The sequence below is a fragment of the Sminthopsis crassicaudata genome, chromosome 2 (assembly GCF_048593235.1).
Source record: "Sminthopsis crassicaudata isolate SCR6 chromosome 2, ASM4859323v1, whole genome shotgun sequence".
Classification (NCBI taxonomy): domain Eukaryota; kingdom Metazoa; phylum Chordata; class Mammalia; order Dasyuromorphia; family Dasyuridae; genus Sminthopsis; species Sminthopsis crassicaudata.
The window spans coordinates 250,103,469-250,123,607 of record NC_133618.1 but is presented as its reverse complement, the minus strand read 5'-3'; the positions used below and the strand labels follow the sequence as shown (position 1 = coordinate 250,123,607).

At 35.6% G+C, this 20,139-nt stretch overlaps 1 protein-coding gene across 3 annotated transcripts in view; it reads right to left on the bottom strand.

Moving 5' to 3' along the window:
* CDH4 (cadherin 4) overlaps positions 1–20,139 on the bottom strand; it is a 1,236,924-nt gene that overhangs the window by 37,890 nt on the left and 1,178,895 nt on the right. For all 3 annotated transcript variants that reach the window (XM_074288750.1, XM_074288748.1, XM_074288749.1), the window contains one exon: positions 18,431–18,616. In XM_074288750.1, coding sequence (XP_074144851.1) covers positions 18,431–18,616 — 186 coding nt within the window. The remainder of the gene's footprint in view (positions 1–18,430; positions 18,617–20,139) is intronic.

Here is a 20,139-nt window from a genome sequence, read left to right as displayed (position 1 = left end):
CCCATTGTCTAAAAGTGGACTGAGCTGTTTTAGAGAGCATTATTTTCACATTTTTGTCTTGTTACACCCATTGGAAACTTACTGCCCCTAGAATACACCATATCCCAAATTCTGAAATACACTTTGTTCCATCTTCCCCTCTTCACCGTGACACACTGGGTTAGGAGGAAGAATAGACATTTTTCTTTTCCTTGTCCTTCACTGCTAATTCTAGATCTTCCTCTGTTGCCATTACTTAATAACTTCTCTTTATGACTCTCTTCTTCTTTCTATATCACCTAAATCTATGTCATGGTAGTAATTTTCTATTGAACCTAGTTTATTCTCCCACCTTTCTCAAGGAGTTAAATAGTACTTGGTTTATAGTCAAAAAGCTGATACATAGCGAAAGTCAACTTTTGATCTCACTATTATACAATGTTCTACCTCCAGGATCAACAGTTCTGTAATTCCTATGCTTGACCACAGTTCTGATCTTTATATACCCTCTTATATACTCCCTATCTCTCCCTTTGCCTTTGTCTTTCTAAATCTTTCTCATCTCTATTCCCTCCAAGTATTTCATTTTCCTTGGCTTTCTTGGTCCTTATTTTCCTTCTTTTGTGATCTTAATCAATAGTTAAACATAGGTAAGTATAATTCAGTTACATCCTGTCCTCTACCCTTAAATCCCTTGTCCTCCTGTCCTATTGCTAATCATGCCTTGTGAAATGCCAACTCTGGGTTATTCCCATTAGTCACCATCTCTATCCTAGTTGGATTCCCATGGAGAAAGTTATGCCTCTCTGCGATATGGGAATACTACAAATGAGTATTACATCATTTTATTTGGATCTTACTACATACAGCAATCTTTTTATTCTTCTCCAATTGGCTCTTTATACCATACTATACCATACCATACTATATTATACTATACTATATCAAACCTTTTTGTCTCTTTTCAAGCTTCTTATGTTATCTTTTTCCTCTCCTTTTCAACAGAGGATTCTGTTTCTCTATTTTGCTAAGAAAATATAGCTCCCTTTACTTTTTAATTTTGTACCTTTAAATCCCCTAATACCATCACCAATTCTCTCTTCCTTTACCCCAGTCTCTGATGAAGAGAAGAGTTTCCCAAAATGAATCATTCTGCCTATGCTCTTCATGCATCCCCTCTGATCTCCTTCAAGATTTGGCCTCTTTAGCCATTTCCTTCCTTTCTCCTCTTCAGGCTTTTTTCACCTATTGACTTCATCCTTGCTACTTACAAACACACAGCGGTCTCTTCCATCCCTTTTACTTGATGCCATGATCCTTTCAAGTTCCTGCCTTCTCTCTCTTTTGCCTTTCACAGTCAAAAAGTCATCTGGTCTAGTTGCCTATACTTTGTCTCTGCCTACTCATTTTGCAAGCCTTGAAAATCTAGCTTCTTATCTCATCAATCAATTAAAAATGTTCTCTTTAAGGTTACCAGTGATCTTTTCATTGCTAAATCTGATAGTCTTTCCTTAGTTTTCAGCCTTCTTGACCTTCTGCAGTATTTGACACTGATGATCAAGCTTTTTCTGTGGTAACAACTGCCTGGACATGGCACATTAAAGCTTTCTTAGAATTTTCTATATCTTAATTCATTCACTTCTGACAATAATCCTATGAGGCAAGTATTATCTATATTAGTAATCCCACTTTACAGGTAAGGAAACTAAGACTCTGAGAAGTTAAGTGACTTGCCTAAATCATAGTCACACCAAAAATAAGTGTCAGAGGAAGTAATTGAACCTGGTCTTCCTAACTCCAAGATTAGCACTTTATTCAGTACACCATGCTATTGTGACACAATATGAGGATGCCATTCCTTTGCTCATGAAACAATAGTGGCCTCCTCTTGTTTCTAGAACAATTTACAAACTCTTCAAAACTCTTCACATTTGGGTTCTAGCCTTTTGTTGAACATTACTCCATTTTAGATTCTAGCTAACCTCTCAAACATGGCATTCTATCTCTCATCCCTATCCTTGTATGGATTGTTTTCTATGCCTAGAATGTACTCGCTTTTTACTTGTCTCAGAGAATCCCAAGACACTTTTTTTTTTTTTTTTTTTTTTGAGGCTGGGGTTAAGTGACTTGCCCAGGGTCACACAGCTAGGAAGGGTTAAGTGTCTGAGACCAGATTTGAACTCCGGTCCTCCTGAATTCAAGGCTGGTGCTCTATCCACTGCGCCACCTAGCTGCCCCCCAAGACTCTTTCAAAGCATAGTTAAGGACCACCTCCCATACTAGGCCCATCTCTATTTCCCCAGTTGCTCAGTATCCTGTTCTCACCTTCCAGAAATTACTTTGTATTTATTTTTTTGTGTACATGTTTGTTGTGTTCTTTCATGTTTTCTCTCACTGCAATGCAAGATCTGATAAAGATAGGGTCACGTTCAGTTTTGCTAATATAATCTCAGTGCACATGTAGAAAATTAAATCTTTACTCAACTAATTGGTAAATGAATGCTATTCTCTCTTACATTAACTGGCTTTCCCACCTGATTAACTACTTCTCTGTATCCTTCAAAGGATCACTATCCATATTGCATCATTTAAACTTGGGTATCCTTACAGGCCTTGTGCTGATTTCTCTTTCATATAAAACATCTCTCTCACTGACACCATTAGTTTCCATTTAATACTTTGCAAAATGCCTAGCATAATATAGTCACTTAATAAAGTTTGTTCAATTCAATGGTTATGTTTAGATGATTCCTGGAACTTAATATTTAATACTTTAAATTTCATTCCCATGTCACTAATGACTTATGGACATCTAAAATTTAACATGTCCCAAATAGAACTTAACTTTCTCCCCACTCTTCAAACTTATTCCTCCAGAGTTGTCCATTACTATTGAGGGTGCCATTATCCTTCTAATCCACTCAGGTTCTCAACTCATAGTCATCCTTGACCCTTCCTTTTCCCTTAATACTACTGCCAATTAGTTATCAAATCTTGGCAATTTTTCCTTCATAATGTTGCTTGCATCCATGCTCACTCCACTCCCAAGGTCACTGTCCAAATTTAGGCCCTTATTGACCCTTGTATAGTTTATTCTTACAACCTTATAATTGGATTCCTTTTTTTCTTTTCTCTCTCATTCAAAATGCCAAAATAATCCTCCTGAATCACAAGGCTCATCGTGTCACTCTCTGGCTCAAGAATCTTCAGTGACTATAAGTTAAAATTTAAATTCCTTAGCTTGATGTTCAAAGTTGTTTCAAATCTGGTCCTGACCTGTCCTTCTAAGATTATTTTGGAATATGCCATTTCAATTATTCTATATTTCAACTCCAATCTAACCAGTTATTTCTCAAACTTGGAATTCCATTGCTTGTTTCTCTTTCTTTAAGACTATAGTATACTCCTTTGACATTCTACCTCTTAGAATCACTAACAACTTTTAATTTTATAAATAGAACTGTGGGGGCAGCTAGGTGGCACAGTGGATGGGGCACCAGCCCTGAAGTCAGGAGGACCTGAGTTCAAATCTGACCTCAGACACTTAACACTTCCTAGCTATGTGACCCTGGGCAAGTCACTTAACCCCAATTGCCTCAGCAAAACAAAACAAAATGAACAACAACAACAAAAGAAATAGAACTGTGAAAAGAAAAGAATTAATACCTTTTAAATTTATTCCTTACTATAGACCTTCAGTTACTACTTTTTTCTTTCAGGGGTCTTTGCAAAGCCACATAACAATATGTATAGACATTCCCTCAAAGAAGCTATGCATTTTATATCACACAATTATGCCACATTTATGAATAAGTGATCATGTCTTCTCATAAGCCTACTGTGACATGTGTACTTATTTGCAGAAACATACTAGACAGTAAGCTTTCCCATTTATAGATAGCTACATAGCACAGTGGATAGAGTGCCAGGCATGAAGTCAGGAAGATCTGAGTTCAAATACATTCTCAGATACTTAACTAGCTATGTGGTCCTGGACAAGTCACTCAACCTGGTTAGCTTCAGTCTCTCCATTTGTAAAATGAGGTAGAGAAGGAAACTACTCCTGTATCTTTGCCAAGAACTCTAAATGCAGTCACTGAAATGATTGAACAACAAAATGGAAAGGTGACCTAAAGACAATGTTATGCCACATAACATTGCCTTGATAAATGTTTTCTAACAACGTAATTAATCTATTATAATGAAACAAGAGTACATCATGAAAGGCTACTATAATACTATTCACATATCCCATTTACAACATTGTCCTTATCTTTCATTTATAACATTGTTCTCATGGAATTGAGTGGCCCTAATGATGTTACCTTACCAAAAGCAGTGCTTCTGCCAACCTCTCAATATTACATAGAGTATGCCTGTAATAGTGTAATGTTTCTGAATCTTTAAGATTCTTAACAAATGAATTGTTCTTTATTCTTCCAGGAAATAAGTGATGTCATATCAGGACATTGTGGTTATCAAAGATTCTTGCTTATCACATATTCTCTGAAGAATATAATAAGCATTTTCTCCATTGAATGTGTGACAGCAATAATGGCTCCATCTTCCTAAAGCCACATTTTATAGCATTCATTCAATCAACATTGTGCTAGGTGCTGGAAACATAAAGAAAAGAAATGAAATATTTTCTACCTCAAAGAGCATATATACCACTAAAGGATATAAAATGAACATATAGAATGTAAAAGATATATCTAGAATGAAAATAAGATCTTTTTTGGTAGTAGGAAAGCAGGAAGTAGTGGCTGTGGGGATCAAAAATGTTCTCATGTAAAAGGTGGAATTAGGAACTATAGTAGAGGAAATGATGAGAGTTTATCTTATGGGGAAAGCCATTAAAAAGGCATATAAATACTCCTTAACTGTTGGTGTTCCTGAAGGATCATCTGCTTATAAGTCTCAATGACCTCATCTGTTTCCATTGTTTTTATTATCATATCTTGGTGAAAGCGTCTCAGGTTTATATATACATTTCATGTCTCCCCTCTGTTCTGATTAACTTTAAGTAAGATTCAATACATTTTTAGCTATTGGCATGTGCCACTTAAAAGAAATTAAGTTTTGGTATTGTGGTTGTTCAGTCTGACCCTCTGTGATCTCATTTGGAGTTTTCTTGGCAAAGATACTGGAGTAGTTTGCCATTTTCTTTTCTAGATCATTTTACAGATGAGGAAACTGAGGCAAACAAGGTTAAGTGACTTGTCCAGGGTCACACAATTAGTAAGTGACTGAGGGCAGATTTGAACTCAAGAAAATGAGTCTTTCTGACTCCAGGCCCAGCACTTTGTGTCACCCACAGGCTCTGAAACCAACTTTAAGAAACACACAATGGCTAAAATTTTAGAATGCTTTCACATAAGCATGGTTACACCTGAACACTGCTTGAACTGTTAAAAGATTCTGAAGTAAAATATACCTTTATGAAGAACATGGAACTTTGTTGCTTTATGAATGACAAGTTTGCAATTATGGTTTTTTTCAACTAGTGCAACTTGATACACATCATTTATGAGTGTGCAGAATCCCTAAACTATATAGTGAACTCACTTATCAGTTACACAATCATGAAACTCAAAAAAACCCCCTGTTTTTTAGAAAGTAAAGTGAATTACATGAGGTTACTTTGCCTTAAAGAACTTTGCACTTTAACCTGATCCCCAGATTTCTCTCCATCTCTACCCAGATTAAAAGATGAGCGAGTTTGCTGGCCACCAATGCCACTTGATTAGCAAAGTAACTAGCTTGTAGTAAAAAAGGGCTTTGTACTAAGGTACTGATATTTGGTGTGAATGTCAGGATATTTCTTCCCTCCCATAAGTGACTTCCATCTTTGTACCTCAGCTCATGGTTTTCTGCTGGCCCAGGTCATTAGTTGATGCAAGGCAGAATTGTTTTGGGAAAAGGGCTATTCAATACACCTGAGGTCAGATTGTCCTTTTTGCCACTGCCCTTTCTTCCTTCTCATTTACTATTTTTGTGTTTGAGAAAAATATTCTTCCGGTAATGTTTCTACACTTGACTGAAAGCCCTGGTTAGTATGCTTGCCCTTCTCTCCACTCCCCAGTATGCCTATGGCTTTTCAGTAGGTTTGACCCCAATGTACTGCAATGTCTAAGTCTTTCTACACCTTTCTCTTCCTATTCTAAGGTCAGGGCTAGCCATACATCACCCAGAGCTGAATTATGCAGGAATACACCTCAATCTGAGAAGGACAGTTGGTTATAACTTATTAATTTAGAAGTCTATCAATTCCCTTGAAGACAGCTTCTAACATGAGGGTTATTGATTGATTTCAGGGCCAGCATGTTCTGAAAAGAGGAAAAAGGAGGGCAAGAAGAGAGAGCAAGGGCTGAATTTAAACTAGAGATGCTTTGGACCCCAAACAGAAAATCTGCATTGAAAAAAATAAAGCAGCTATCTTCTAAAGGGACTGGCTTTAAACACTTGTGCAAATATTCCCAGTGTAAAATAAATGATTTCTTTATAATTATGTTTAACACACTACCAATAAATAAAAAGAAAGTAGATTTATATTCAGCATTCTTTGTCCCTCCCCAACAATCACCCTCTTCTCTCCTACCACTTTTACCTCATTGATGCCTCAGGCACTGACTCATGGAATTGCTGTTGATTTCTATAATAGACACATGATAAAGGTGTCTATATAAAGACCTCATTGGCTCCTGGAACAGTTAACTAATGGAATTCAGGAACCAAACTATCCTTTCAATATTCATCCTTCTAGTCTATCTTGTACAACATTTGCCAATCTGTCAAATATGTCAAAGTCTTATAAACATATAAAAAGAAATGACTTTTATGCACATCCTGCCCACTGGACTTCTGATTATGATTCATCCAAATAATAGGTACTTAAGAAAACTCATTGAGCAGCAGATGTATTCTCTTGCTAGAGGAAGGTGGATCTAGCTATTTAAATTGGTAGGGGAAAACCAGACCTTGGCAGAAAAAATAAAGGAAGGAAAACATTGGAAAATCTGACTTGAGAGGGCTGTTTCTAGATACATATTATAGAAGTACCAAAAGAGTAAAGAGGATGTGCATGTCTACATCTACCTAAACAGAATCTGTGAATTCAGTCACTCCTTTCCCTATTTTCCTAAGAGAGTTGATTGTGCAACTCTAAATGGAAGATTAGGTTAATAGTCCAAAAACAAAATCTTGTACTAGTCAGTCATAAACATTTAATCAGCACCTATTGTGCTGTGTTAAGTATTAAAGATACAAAGAAAGACAAATGATACTTTCTTCTCTCAAAAAACTTACAATCTAATGGGGAAGACAACATGCAAACAACTACATATTAAGCTTTGTACAAGATAAGAAATCCACAAATGGGAGGCACTGAGATTAAGAAAGACCAGGAAAAGCTTTCAGTAGAACATAGGATTTTGACTTGAGGAAACTTGAAGGAAACCAGGAGGCAGAGATGAATATGAGAACATCTCAGGCAAGGGGGAAACCAGGAAAAATGCCTGGAAGTGGGAGATGGACTGTTTAATTTGAAAAAAGCAAAGTGTTCAATTTTACTGGATTGATGAATATGTGGCACTGGGGAGGGTAAAAGGATTCTTAGTGAAGGCAGGGCACTTCACAAAGCCAATTACAATTATACACTATCAAAGTTAGAAGAATCTTTTGAGATCATTGAGTCCAAACCCCCGAATTTTGAAGATGAGAAAATTGAGGCCAGATAAGAGAAATGATAGTAGGTTAGTGGGAGGGTCTATATCAGAACTCACAAGTCCAGAATCTTATCTCAGTGATCTTAATAGTATCTCTTCACTTTACTTTGAAATTTCAGCTTTTAGGATAGAGATTACATATTCAGGATGGAGAGATAACTTTATATAAAGGAAAGTGTGGGGAGCCAGATCTAATTTCAATTTCTGTGCATTACTGCACAAGTCTCTTATATAATCATACAATCATAGATTTTGAGATGGAAAAGACCTCTGGGGCCATCTAATCCATCCGTATACCACCGTCTTATCTTGGACTCCACCCTCTCTCTCATCCCACCTATATAATTAGTTGCAAATCTTGTCAGTTCTGTCTTTATATTTTTTCACAAGTACACTTTGCTTTGTATTTATACAAACATAACCATAGTTCAGGCCCTCATTATATCTTGTCTGGGCTACTGAAATATCTTCTTAACTAGTCTTTCTCTTTAATTGTCTCTTTTCCAATCTCTTCTCTAAACCATTGGCAAAATAATCTTCCTAAAACACAACTCTGACTATATTATTGCCCATGGACTTCTTATTGATTCTAAGATAAATATTATTTTACCTTTATTTAAACATTTCTTATTTCCATTTTTGTATATTTTATAATGTACATGTTTACAAATAAATATATACACACTGGTGATACATATATATATTTTTTTAACTGAAAGGGATGCCTTACCAGAAAAGTTTTGTGATAACTGAAGTAGGCAACAACATTAATAGCTGGAAATGACTTAAAAGAGATTATTACTTAGTCTAACTCAGATAAGGAAACTAAGGCCCAAAGAAGGTAAATAAACTTGCCCAAGATCAGATCTCAGATCTTCTGGTTCTATGTGTTATGCTTTTCTCATTACCTCACAGCTCACATAGTATCAGTCAATACTTGAACCTGAGTCTCTTGATTCTCAGTCCAATGTTCTATGCCACACTATCTGATATGTAAGGATTTACATGTAAGGAATTATTAAGAGGGAAGTATATAATATCACAGGGCCTATTTGGGCTCTAAGTCAAGTATCTTGACACTGCTGAAAATGCGATAAAATTAGGAATAAATCATAAATGTGGCATCTTTGAGTCTCAACATATAGATATATAATTAGAACATTTTTCAAGGATAAAGAAAGCTTCCTAAATTTCCTACTTAACATTCAGAATTCTAAACATTTCCACTCCTATAAAACATACCAGAGCTCAAACCTGACATACTTCATGCTATGTTTTGCCCATGACTGTTTGGTCCCAAATCTCTAACCTGTAACTCATATGTAACCAGAGCCAGCAAGCCCTTCCTCAAGACTCCTCCTGAGAATTAGGAGGGATGAAGGTTACACAGGATGAATATATTGCTTAATAAAATTGTGGTGGTGTCATAATTGAACAAGCTGGTAAAGGCAAGTGATCTTTCTCCTATATTTATTGGTTTGCTTCCCCAGGGGACAAGGAATAATGTAGTATGTCGTGCATTAAAAATTATATCACTGTTCTGAGCTAGAAGGCCTTCCAAAAAACTGTTATAGCCAATAAAAGATCACAGGAGGGTAAAATAAAACATATTTGTAATGGAGAAATCAATAGATAATTTGCTGCAACAGTTTCAATTAGGGAGGCCAGCTACACCCACCACAATCTGCCTAGTTACCCCCGGATGTGAAGATAACCAGTCTTCTCAAAAGTCTAAATGAGTTTGGGCATAGTAAAACCTCAGCTTGGGTCACTGGAGCTGTGAAGCCCAGAGCTAAATGCATCATATCCTGCCAAAGAGACCACAGTATAACCCAGCTTGCTTTTTTTCCCTTCCATTTTCTATCAATTGGGGCTGCCCAAAGCTATGCATTATCATCTCAAGATCATATCCAAGGTCACTGCTGGAATGCAACCAGTTGGTGGGTGAGAAATAGAGAGGAGAACATTTAAGCAATTCCCTCTTATCATTTTCCTATTCCCCTCTTCCCACCACTGCAATTGAGCAGTTGGGGTTAAATTCCCAAAAACAGAGTCAATAGGGTATGGAATAGTATAAAGCACTGGTTTTGGAGGTAGGAGAGCTAGTTTCAGATTCCAGCCCTAATACTTAATACTGTAATATGGGTCTAAGAATTTATATACTACAAGTATACTACCTGATCCCAAATAGATTCAAACATTATAGAAATGTTTCAAACTGGCCTTAAGATTAGAATAAATATGATGTTTTCCAAGGAGGGCTAATTTGCAGGGGACAAATCTCTCTAGGCTATATAGATTCTGGTCTTTTAAATAAAAATAAATTCAGATCTTTTAGTCACAGAATTATGTAGTGGATAGAATACTAAATTCAGAACCAGAGAGCTGGGTTAAAATTTGGGCTCTGCTACTTATGACTTGTGTAATGCTGGACATTTTACTTCCCTGCTTTTGGCCTCAATTCCTCATTTATAAAATGCATTGATGGGTGAACCATCTTATCTTTAAGGATTGTTTAGCTCTATATTTGTGGGATTATAATTTCAAAAGTTTGTTTACAGTTATTAAAGCTAAAATTGTTATTGCCCAAGACAAGGCATTCTTGAATAGCATAGCCAACTGGGGCAAAAAATTATGAAAATCAGACCTGAGATTCTTTTTTCATTGTGTGATATAGTCTTTGAAACCAGCTCTACAAAGTTAGGAAGAAAATATAATGTAGTAGAATTGTGGACTGGAAGTAAGAAGAGTTTATTCCTAGTCCTAGCTATTCCATATACTGGCTGTGTGACTGGCAAATTAATTAACCTCTCTGAGTCTCAGTATGGTCATCTGTAAGGGGATAAGACTTGCTCTACAAATTTTATAGTTTGTTGAATAGAGAGCCAATAAGACCAAATTAGGCAGCATAGTGTAATGGAAAGCATACCATACTTGGAGTCAGACACTTATTAGGTGTGATTCTGAGCAAGTAATTTAACCTCTCTGAGCCTCAGTTTCCTCATCTGTAAAATGGAGACAATAATTACACAGGAATGTCTTGAAGATTTGGGGGAGTTAGGTGGTATAGCAGAGAGTGTGCCAGGCCTGAAGTAAAAAAGACATCTTCCTGAATTCAAATCCCATCTGAGATGCTTATTAGCTGTGTGACCTGAGTGAGTCACTTAATTCTATCTGCCTTAGTTTCCTCATCTGTAAAATAAGATGACAAACCACTTCAGTATATCTGCCAAGAAAACCTCAGATGGGTCCATGAAAAGTTGGACATGAATGATGAGCAAAAGTCTTGAGGATTGAATAAAGTGATGCATTAAAGTATCTTTTTTTTTCAATATCACTTTTTTTGTAATCAGCGCGGGCCTAAGGAGAATGTTTTTAAAAGTTGGGGCCAAGAAGGACATGTCTTGTAGATAGATTTCCCATGAAGATGAAGGGAGAATTACTTTTAAAAGGCACCAAAGGTTAAATTTGCAACAGCAAGATCATCTTGCTTTAGAATTGCATTTCTGCCCAAAGTGGATAGCTCTTCCTGCAACTCTGGTGCACATGTAGCATTTTCATCTCTAGATATAACCGAGTTTGGTGGCTGCATCTGCCACTGACTGTGTGACTTAGAATAGGAGCCACTCTAAGAGTGGACAGATCCCTGCTTTTTATAGCATTGGAAATTTACTGTGTCATTAAAACTGGTCCCTAGGAAATGAGGAAAGCAACTAGAGGAGGAAGTAGAAGGAATCTAGGGTCTGATAAGCAAAGATTCTGGGAATGTGTTGTTTCCAAAGCTAGAGTCCATTTTTTTTTTTTAAAGGGGTGGTTCTTTTAAGTTGGGGATGTTGCAAATTATGATTGCATGCCTGAGAGAATAAATTAAATGAATGAAAAGGCATTTGTTAAGTGCTTATTATATGCCAGGCACTGAATAAGCTCCAAGCACTCTCCATGAAAAACTAATGTTTCTGTCATAGTGAAAAGAGCACTAGTTTTGAAATCCAAAGGTTTACATCTTGGCTCTGCTACTTATTAGTTATATCACTTTGGCCTTGTCACAAACTTTTCTGGGTGTTAATTTCTACTCCATAAAACAGGAGGTAGAATTGGATGATCTCTAAGACCTATTCAATCTCTAAATCCAGTGTCAGGGAGAACAAAGCTTATTTGAGTCACGACTTGCTGTGATGAAATTTTGCTACCCTTTTGTTCTCTTTTCACTTATAAGTCAGAGAAAATGTCTAAAATGATGATTTAACCGCAAATTAACTTTGTACCAATTTGAGAATGCTTCCTGAGTTGAAACATGACAAGACAAGATGCTTGTCTTAAACAGCTTCCAAATTGAATTTTTAAAGAAAAACACTGCATTGGCTTAAAAAAATAATAAATACAGCTTTTCTATTATGCACAATCCATGGGACCTGTGGATGAGCTGCCTGGATTGAAGTGGTGCCTGCTTATCTGTGATTCTAATCTAGCTCTTTCACAGAAGCCTGGCTGTGAGGGATAGCAGACTCCTCTGGGGGAGTTGACTTCCATCGAGAAAACAGTCAGCCGATAGCAGAAAGGAATCTCATTTTGGTTCCGCTGTATCTCCTTCTTCTCACCAGGCTAATGCTTTCCATCTTCATGTCACTAGAAATGTTACCTATTGATTAGGCTGACAGCAGTAGACAGCACTAGCAATGCCTTGAAGCTCAGATAAACCCTATTATTGGGGTGGATATAATTGCTATCATCTTATTTTCACTTGGCTTTTAATTTGAATTATTTCTTCCTGAATAAGCAAGAATTAATAGAAACAGCCATGAAAGAAAAAAATGCTAAATGCCACTAATCCTACTGGAAGTATATATCCTAAAGGTTCTATAATGGCTGAGAATTGGGAGTAGGGTTTAAAGTAGAAGCAGAATCCAACTGAAGACCAATAGCTTTTAGACTCAGGAAAATTGGAATTTTATTTCTAGGACAGCTGACCTCGGTTTAACTCTGAACATTTCCTTCTTCCTATACCCCTAATCTCCTTTCCCATCTCAATACTTTAAGGTTAACTTTTTTTTTTTATTCCCCTGGGACAATTGGGGTTAAGTGACCTGCTCAGGGTCACACAGCTAGGAAGTGTGAAGTATCTGAGGCCAAATTTGATCTCAGGTCCTCTTGACTTCAGGGCTGGTGCTCTATCCATTACACCATCTAGCTGCCCCTAAGATAAACTTTTGAAGAAGAAACTGAAAGTCATTTTGTAATGGAAATGCCTTCTCTTCAAAGAGGCTATATTCTTTCAGGTCCTGTTATTAATATTATTGGTAGAAAAACCTACATTAATTTAAACTTACCTTATAAATACAGATTAGTACTATATAAGATGTCTATTATAATAAAGCAAAAAAATAAGCAAAACAGTATTATGAAATATCTGGCAGTATATGTAATGTTCACACTAACTTCTCAATTAATTTTTTTAATGAACAGAAATGTATTTCTTCTTTCCATTCTCATTTCATTGAAAAAATAGGAAAAAAAATAACAAATGTACGTTGTCAAACAAAACAAATTATCTAATTGACTATTTATCATGTACATGTATACATACATGTGTATATTCACACATATACATTTATGCACACAATATATACACATAAAAGCACATGTGTATATACATGCATATGCAACATATACACACATATATATATGTGTGTATATATATATATCCACATACACATGTATAATTCTTCTTGCATGACAAATTTTCATCTCTGTCAGGAAGTAGATAATATGTTTCATCTTTGATACTTTAGAATCCCAGATAGTCATTGTATCATAGTTCTCATAGCTTACAAAGTTGTTATTGTGTAACAATAACAAAGTTATTGTTATTGTATAACTTGTTCTTCTGGTTTTGTTCTTTTCATTGTTCATCAGTTTACAAGAGCCTTCAAAGTCATTCATTTTTATAATATGGCATAATTTTTCTTCTGGTTTGAAGCCATATCTTTTCTTATTTCTCACAGTATAATAATGCTTCAAATCATGTTCATTATGCCATAAGTTATTCAGTAATTTCTCAACTGAAGAGCATCCTTTCAGTATCCAGAAAAATTCCACTTAAAATTACTATAATATATATAGAATATTTAGAAGTCTACTTACCAAGATATACATGAGAACTCTATAAATCCAACTTACAAATCACTTTTTACAGAAATAAAGGTAGGCCTAAATATGCAAAATATATTAATTGCTCATGGATAGGTTGAACCAATGTAATAAAAATGACAATTCTACCTAAATAACAATACTTATTCAATGCCATACCAAACTGTCATAGAATTACTTTATATAAAATTTGAAAGTACTATAATATGAGAAATATTTTTTGTAAAATTAGAAAAATAATAAAATTCATATGGAGACAAAAAGAACAAGAATCTCTAGGGAAATATAGAAAACAAGTGAGAATAAAGGGGGTGTCTAGTAGCCTAGTAGTGTCAGATCTCAAAAAAATATACATAGCACAATTCCTAAAACAATTTTGTATTGGTTAAATGTTAAGAGATTGATCACTGGAACAGATTTGCTACATAACATAAAGAAGTAAATATATCTTGTACAGTAGTATTCAATAAACACAAAAATCTCAGCTATTGATGCTAGTTCAGGGATTTAACTTCAGTTTATTTAAAACCAGATCCCTTGTTTATACCAAGAAGTATTTCTTCAGATTAATTTTTTTATATATGAAGAGAAAGGGGGAGAGAAAAACATCTTTATAGGTTTTAAATGGACATGAAAAGTTAAATTGTATGAAGGTTAAATTGTATGTGTGGGTAGGTATATACATCTGTCATATATATACACACACACATATATATCTTTATATATATGTATATATATATGTATATATATATGTATATACACATGCACACATATTCTAAGTGATATACATTTAACTTAACATTTATTAAATACCTACCATCTTGCAGAAATTCAATTCAGTTTAATAAGCATTGATTAACTATTTACTATGTGCAAAATAGGTAGTGGGGATATGAGATAAAATATAATCCTTGTCCTCAAGAAGATTATATTTTATTCCGTTAAAGTATCTATTGAAATTTAACCCATCCTTAAAAACCATCACTTGAACTGATTCTCCTTCTAGTATTTTCCTATATGTCTTCTTTTCTTGGCTAAGTTCATTGAGAAAGACATTTACACTGTATGTCTCTACTTTCTTTGTTTTCCTCTTCTAAATCCTCTGCAATCTGACTTCCAATTTCATCATTCAATTAAAACTTTCCAAAGTTATCAATGTTCTCTAAAGGGCCTTTGCTTAGTTTTTATTCTTCTTGACCTTTTTGCAACCTTTGGTATTTTTGATCACTTTTTCTTCTTGCACACTCTCTCCTCTCTTGGGTTTCATGATACTGTTCTCCCCTGGTTCTTTTTTTCTTCTTTGCTGGATTTTCATCCCATTCATACCTATTAACCATGGACACAAGATTGTTTTCTGGGCCCTCTTCTTTTTTTCATTTGTCCTGAGTTTTCAGTTTCCATGGGTTCATCTACTATGTCTAGGCAGATGACTCCCCTATTTATATGTACAGCTCTGATTTCTCTCTTGAACTAAAAAGATCAATATCACTAACTGCCTTTGGACACCTCAAATTGGTTGTACCACTGGTATATCAAAAACAAAGGAATGTATTGTAATAAGAGACTTCAGATACTGTGGCTTACAATGGTTTTGGTTTGAGGGGTTTTGTGGAACCACTCAAATTATATCACATAGATAGACTCTTACTCTTTCAAGGATGATGACCAATCCCAGACATAAGTCAATCCTGAGTGATATATCCATCTGAAGATTAGGAGTTTCTCCTGCTGCCATTCCCTACCTTCAATTTCTTTTTTTTTAAAAGCAGCTTATAGAGTCATTTAATTCCTTTTGATTAATTTGCTTCATATACAAAAAAATTCAACAAACACCTGGTGTTGATGATTATATAAATAGTCATAGAGCCCAGTGCTCTATTGATTGCATTACCTAGCTGTCTAGGGAATCATGGGATAGAATCTTAGAATAGGGGATTCAAGAAATGCCTCCTAAATAATTCTGCTATCAGTCCTTTCCTTCCTTACCCTTTCATATGTACATTTACACACACACACACACACACACACACACACACACACACACACACACACACAGATATATACATACATATACCTATACATACATATTGGAAGGTGCTGAAGGAAAAAATTGCTAGCAAAATTTTTGTCAGGCATTTTTTGAATCCTCTTTCATGTCTAAAGCTCTATTCTGAGATTTTATCCTATGATTCCATGGCAGCCAGGTGGCAGTGGGTAGTACAGTGGATAGGCCTGAAGTAAGGAAGACCTCAGGTCAAATCTAGCTTTAGAAACTTACTTTGTGACTTTGATCAAGTCACTTCTGTTTCCTCAGTTTCTTCAACTGTAAAATAGGGATAAGAATAGCATCTATCCCCACCCCCCTGGGTTGTTTTGAGGATTAAATGAAATAATTTTTGTAAATCTAAGTTTGTAAATCTAAAAGTTTGGCACACAGTAGGCACTATACAAATGCAAGTGATGATGATAATTCTAGGACACTATGAATCTACAGAGTCATTCTATTTTTCAGATCAATGTTCTTGTTAGCGTCAGTGTCTCAATAGATTTGCGTTCACATACTGTGCACTGCTGGTTCTCTGTTTTAAAAAAGCAGTTGTTTCCCTAGTCTTTCTGAAATGTTTTCCCCACTCCCTTTCCCCTTTAAAAACCAGAGTTATATTTTATTGGCCTCTGTCTCCTTTTCACTTCCATTTTTGGTATGTGAAGGTCACTCTTTTCAAACAGGAGCAGGTTTTTGTTCGCAGTGGCATAAATAATTCTTTTCAGTTGCAGTGTATAGTACATGGAGAGCACATACCCCTGGATCACAGCCACCTATTCAAACTTTCTTTGCATTCTTCATAATCTGTGGAAATATCTGTAGGACTCTTATCTGGGAAATAATTCACAAAGTGTCCCACCAATGTAGCTAAGCCCTGACTGTGCAGAATAATAATCACAGAGGCAGATGGGCTGGCCCCACTTATTAGCCTGTATGATGAAGGCCAGAATGGCAGTGGGAAAGACTTTAGATTTCTGGTTCCAGCACCCTTCTTCTCATCTTTGCACTTTTTTTTTTTCTTTCTTTTTTTTTTTTTTTTTCTGAAGCAATTGGGATTAAGTGACTTGCCCTTCACAGAGCTATGAAGATATGAACTCAGGTCCTCCTGATTTCAGGGCTGGTGCTCTATCCATTGCACCAGCTAGCTGCCCCCCACCTTTTTAAGGAAAGGTAAGGATAGTGACAGAGTATATTCCTTCCTGATAACATGTACTGCACTGAATTTGGGAAAGATGGAGTGGGTAAATCATGAAGTTGACAGATAATTTAAATGAAGGCTATTTTCCAGGAGACTTACACAGTTTTTCTAAGAGAAAATTATACACAATGACAACTGGACATATGATGGAGTTAGCTTATACTGGCTCAAGAGCTGATTGTTAAATTTTAATGTGAATATTTATGTCTTGAAAACCAGCAAATGCTACAAATCAGACCTTGATTCATTGTTTGTCTAAATTTGAAAAAGTGGTTCAGAAAATGTTCAAAACACACAGATTACACTTAAAAGTTTAGTGTGTATGTGTGTGTGTGTGTGTGTGTGTGTGTGTGTGTGTGTGTGTGTGTGTGTGTGTATGTGTGTATTTTTCCTTGGGAGTTGGTTGTTAAGCATTTACCAGCACACATGTTAATGAGCATGCTAGATTTAGCATCAGTGTTCTTGGGTAAAAATCATATTTCCTACAATCTATTTGACCTTAGGTAGATCACTTTTCCTTCAATTTCCTCATCTGTGAGAATGTAGATTTTTGTGGTTAGGGGACCCTCATCATGGTCTAGAAATGATACCAAAATCCCATCTCCTGCTTAGGTCTACATAACAAATCTATTATACTTCGTTGTTTAGACTGACATATTTCACATTGATAAGCATTAGGAGAGTTAAAGAAATATAGGTATAATTCCATGGGAACTTCCCTTTTCTAATCCATTTGATAGCCGATTTCAGCCTATCAAGGCTGAGAAGAATCACATTAAAAAGTCTATTCCCACCCTATCAGTTTAGGGATGAGTAAACTAAGTCCCAAAGGGGAAAAGTGTACATGAAATCCTATCTCCTGCCTCCAAGTTTTTGCACATGTTATGTTGCATTTCTATAATGCCTTTTCTCTTCTCCTACATCTCAGAAAATGTCTAGATTTCTTTCAGAGGATAGATCAAGGGCCACCTCCTATGAAGCCTTTCTGATTTCCCAATTTAGTTCTTCATCCAGTTTGAAAAAAATGTTATAAATGTTTTATATTTACTTAATTGTGTATATATTGTCTTTCCCTCCTCAAGTAAGTAAATATCTTGAGGAAAAGGAGTATTTTATTTCTCTCTTTTTAGCTCTAGTGCTTTGATGAATGCTCAAGATATATTTAACAATTTATATTGTATTACTTGTCACATAGAATTAGGGCCAGAGTCAGGGCTAAAATGTAGGTCTCTCAAAAACCAGTCTAAGTCTACAATATTATATGGGACTGAACAGCAGAAGTAGCTTGGGGACATTTGGGGAAATAACTACAAAAGATGGGAAGAAGGCACCTACCTTTACAACAGTGACCATTCCTTCATTGGTAACAGGGTCTGTTCTAATGCTAAAGTGTCCAGATGGGTCTCCACTGATGATACGGTAGACAGCATTCCAGTTGGGAGAATGAGGCTGGTCTCGATCCATCACAGTGAGGTTGGCTACTACAACTTCCACTCGATTTTCTGGGACTTCACCAGAATACTGCAAAATAGGGAAAGGGATAGTTATTTGTCAGAACCAAGAGTCTAACTTAACAAATGTTAGAGGTAACACTGTCAAAAGGAACATGATGCTATCTGGATAAAATCATGAAGTTTGCAGAGTTTGTCTTTTCTCTCTCTCTCCACTTAAAGTTATCCTTTTTTTGTACAGGTGATGAATCAGAGTGTGATATTGGTGGCCAATTAGTGATGTAGGTAAATCAAGTGGATCTGAGATTCAAATATAATTAACCTATAACTTTCTATCATTTCCACCACCAAAATAACCTCCCTGCTATACTCCCTCATCTTAGGCTGTACTTTGGTGACTTTCCCCACCTGGTAAGTCTACTTTTACTAGATTTATCCAGAAAAGACCTTAGAGATATCTAGTCCAATCCCTTATTTTACTTTTAGTCTTTTTTTTTTTTTTTAATGGCTTTTGTTTCTACATTATAGTCAATTTTCAACCACTTATAACCAAAAAAATGCCCAACCAAATGGCAAATAAGCAAAATACCTGCAACAGTGACTGTTTCTATCAATGTATATCATATTCTGCCCTGGTAGGCCTCTATTTTTTTTTGCTATAAGAGAGAATGTATGATTAATTATTTATTATTTTGGACCTTCATTGGGAATTTACTTTATAGATGATGAAATCAAGAAAAGCAAAATAGCTAGCTTTAGGCCATGGAGGGAGTAAGCAACACATCTAAGGTTTGAACCCAGGTCCCCTGATTCCTAGGCCAGCATTGTTGCCACTATATCAGTGAAACCAATTTTTAGGGAACTTGTTGAGATGTCTTGGGAAAGAACTTTTATCTAAGCTATTTGTTAGTCTAACTATTTATCCACTCCTCTCCATTTACAAGGTTAATATGCTGCATGAATCCATTTCCCTTCTCTTTATCACAGTTCTCACTACTTTCTAATCTTTGTCTCCCAGGGAAAAAACTGATAAAGCAGAATCAGAAAACTAGGAGAAGGGGGAATCTATTCTATTCTAGGCTCTAGGATGTATACTGCTTAAATTATGTCAGACAGAATTAAAGTAAGGGTAGGAATGGAGATTGGGAGGTTAGAGGCAAGGAAAAGAAGGTATACTATTTAAATTTTAAATTATTTACATATTCTCACTTTTACTAATCTTTTTTTATTTCTAATTTCAATCATTTCTAGATATATCATCTTCCTAACCTCTAATCCTATGAACCTTACCTTATAACAACAACAACAACATAACACCCAACAAATAGAGCAATGTCTGATAATATATGAGAGATTACACATACATAGTTGCCTGTACTTCTACCAAAAGTTTTCTCTTCCCCAGGGCAAAGACTGGTATAACAATTGTATAGAATCTATCTTCATTTTATTGTTATTTTTATTTATATTACTTTAGCATTGTGTAATATATATTGTTTACTTGGTTCTGTTTACTTCATGGGATCAGTTCATATAAGTCTTCCTATGCTACTTCAAAAATTCCATATTTTTGTTCCTTATGGCACAAGAATA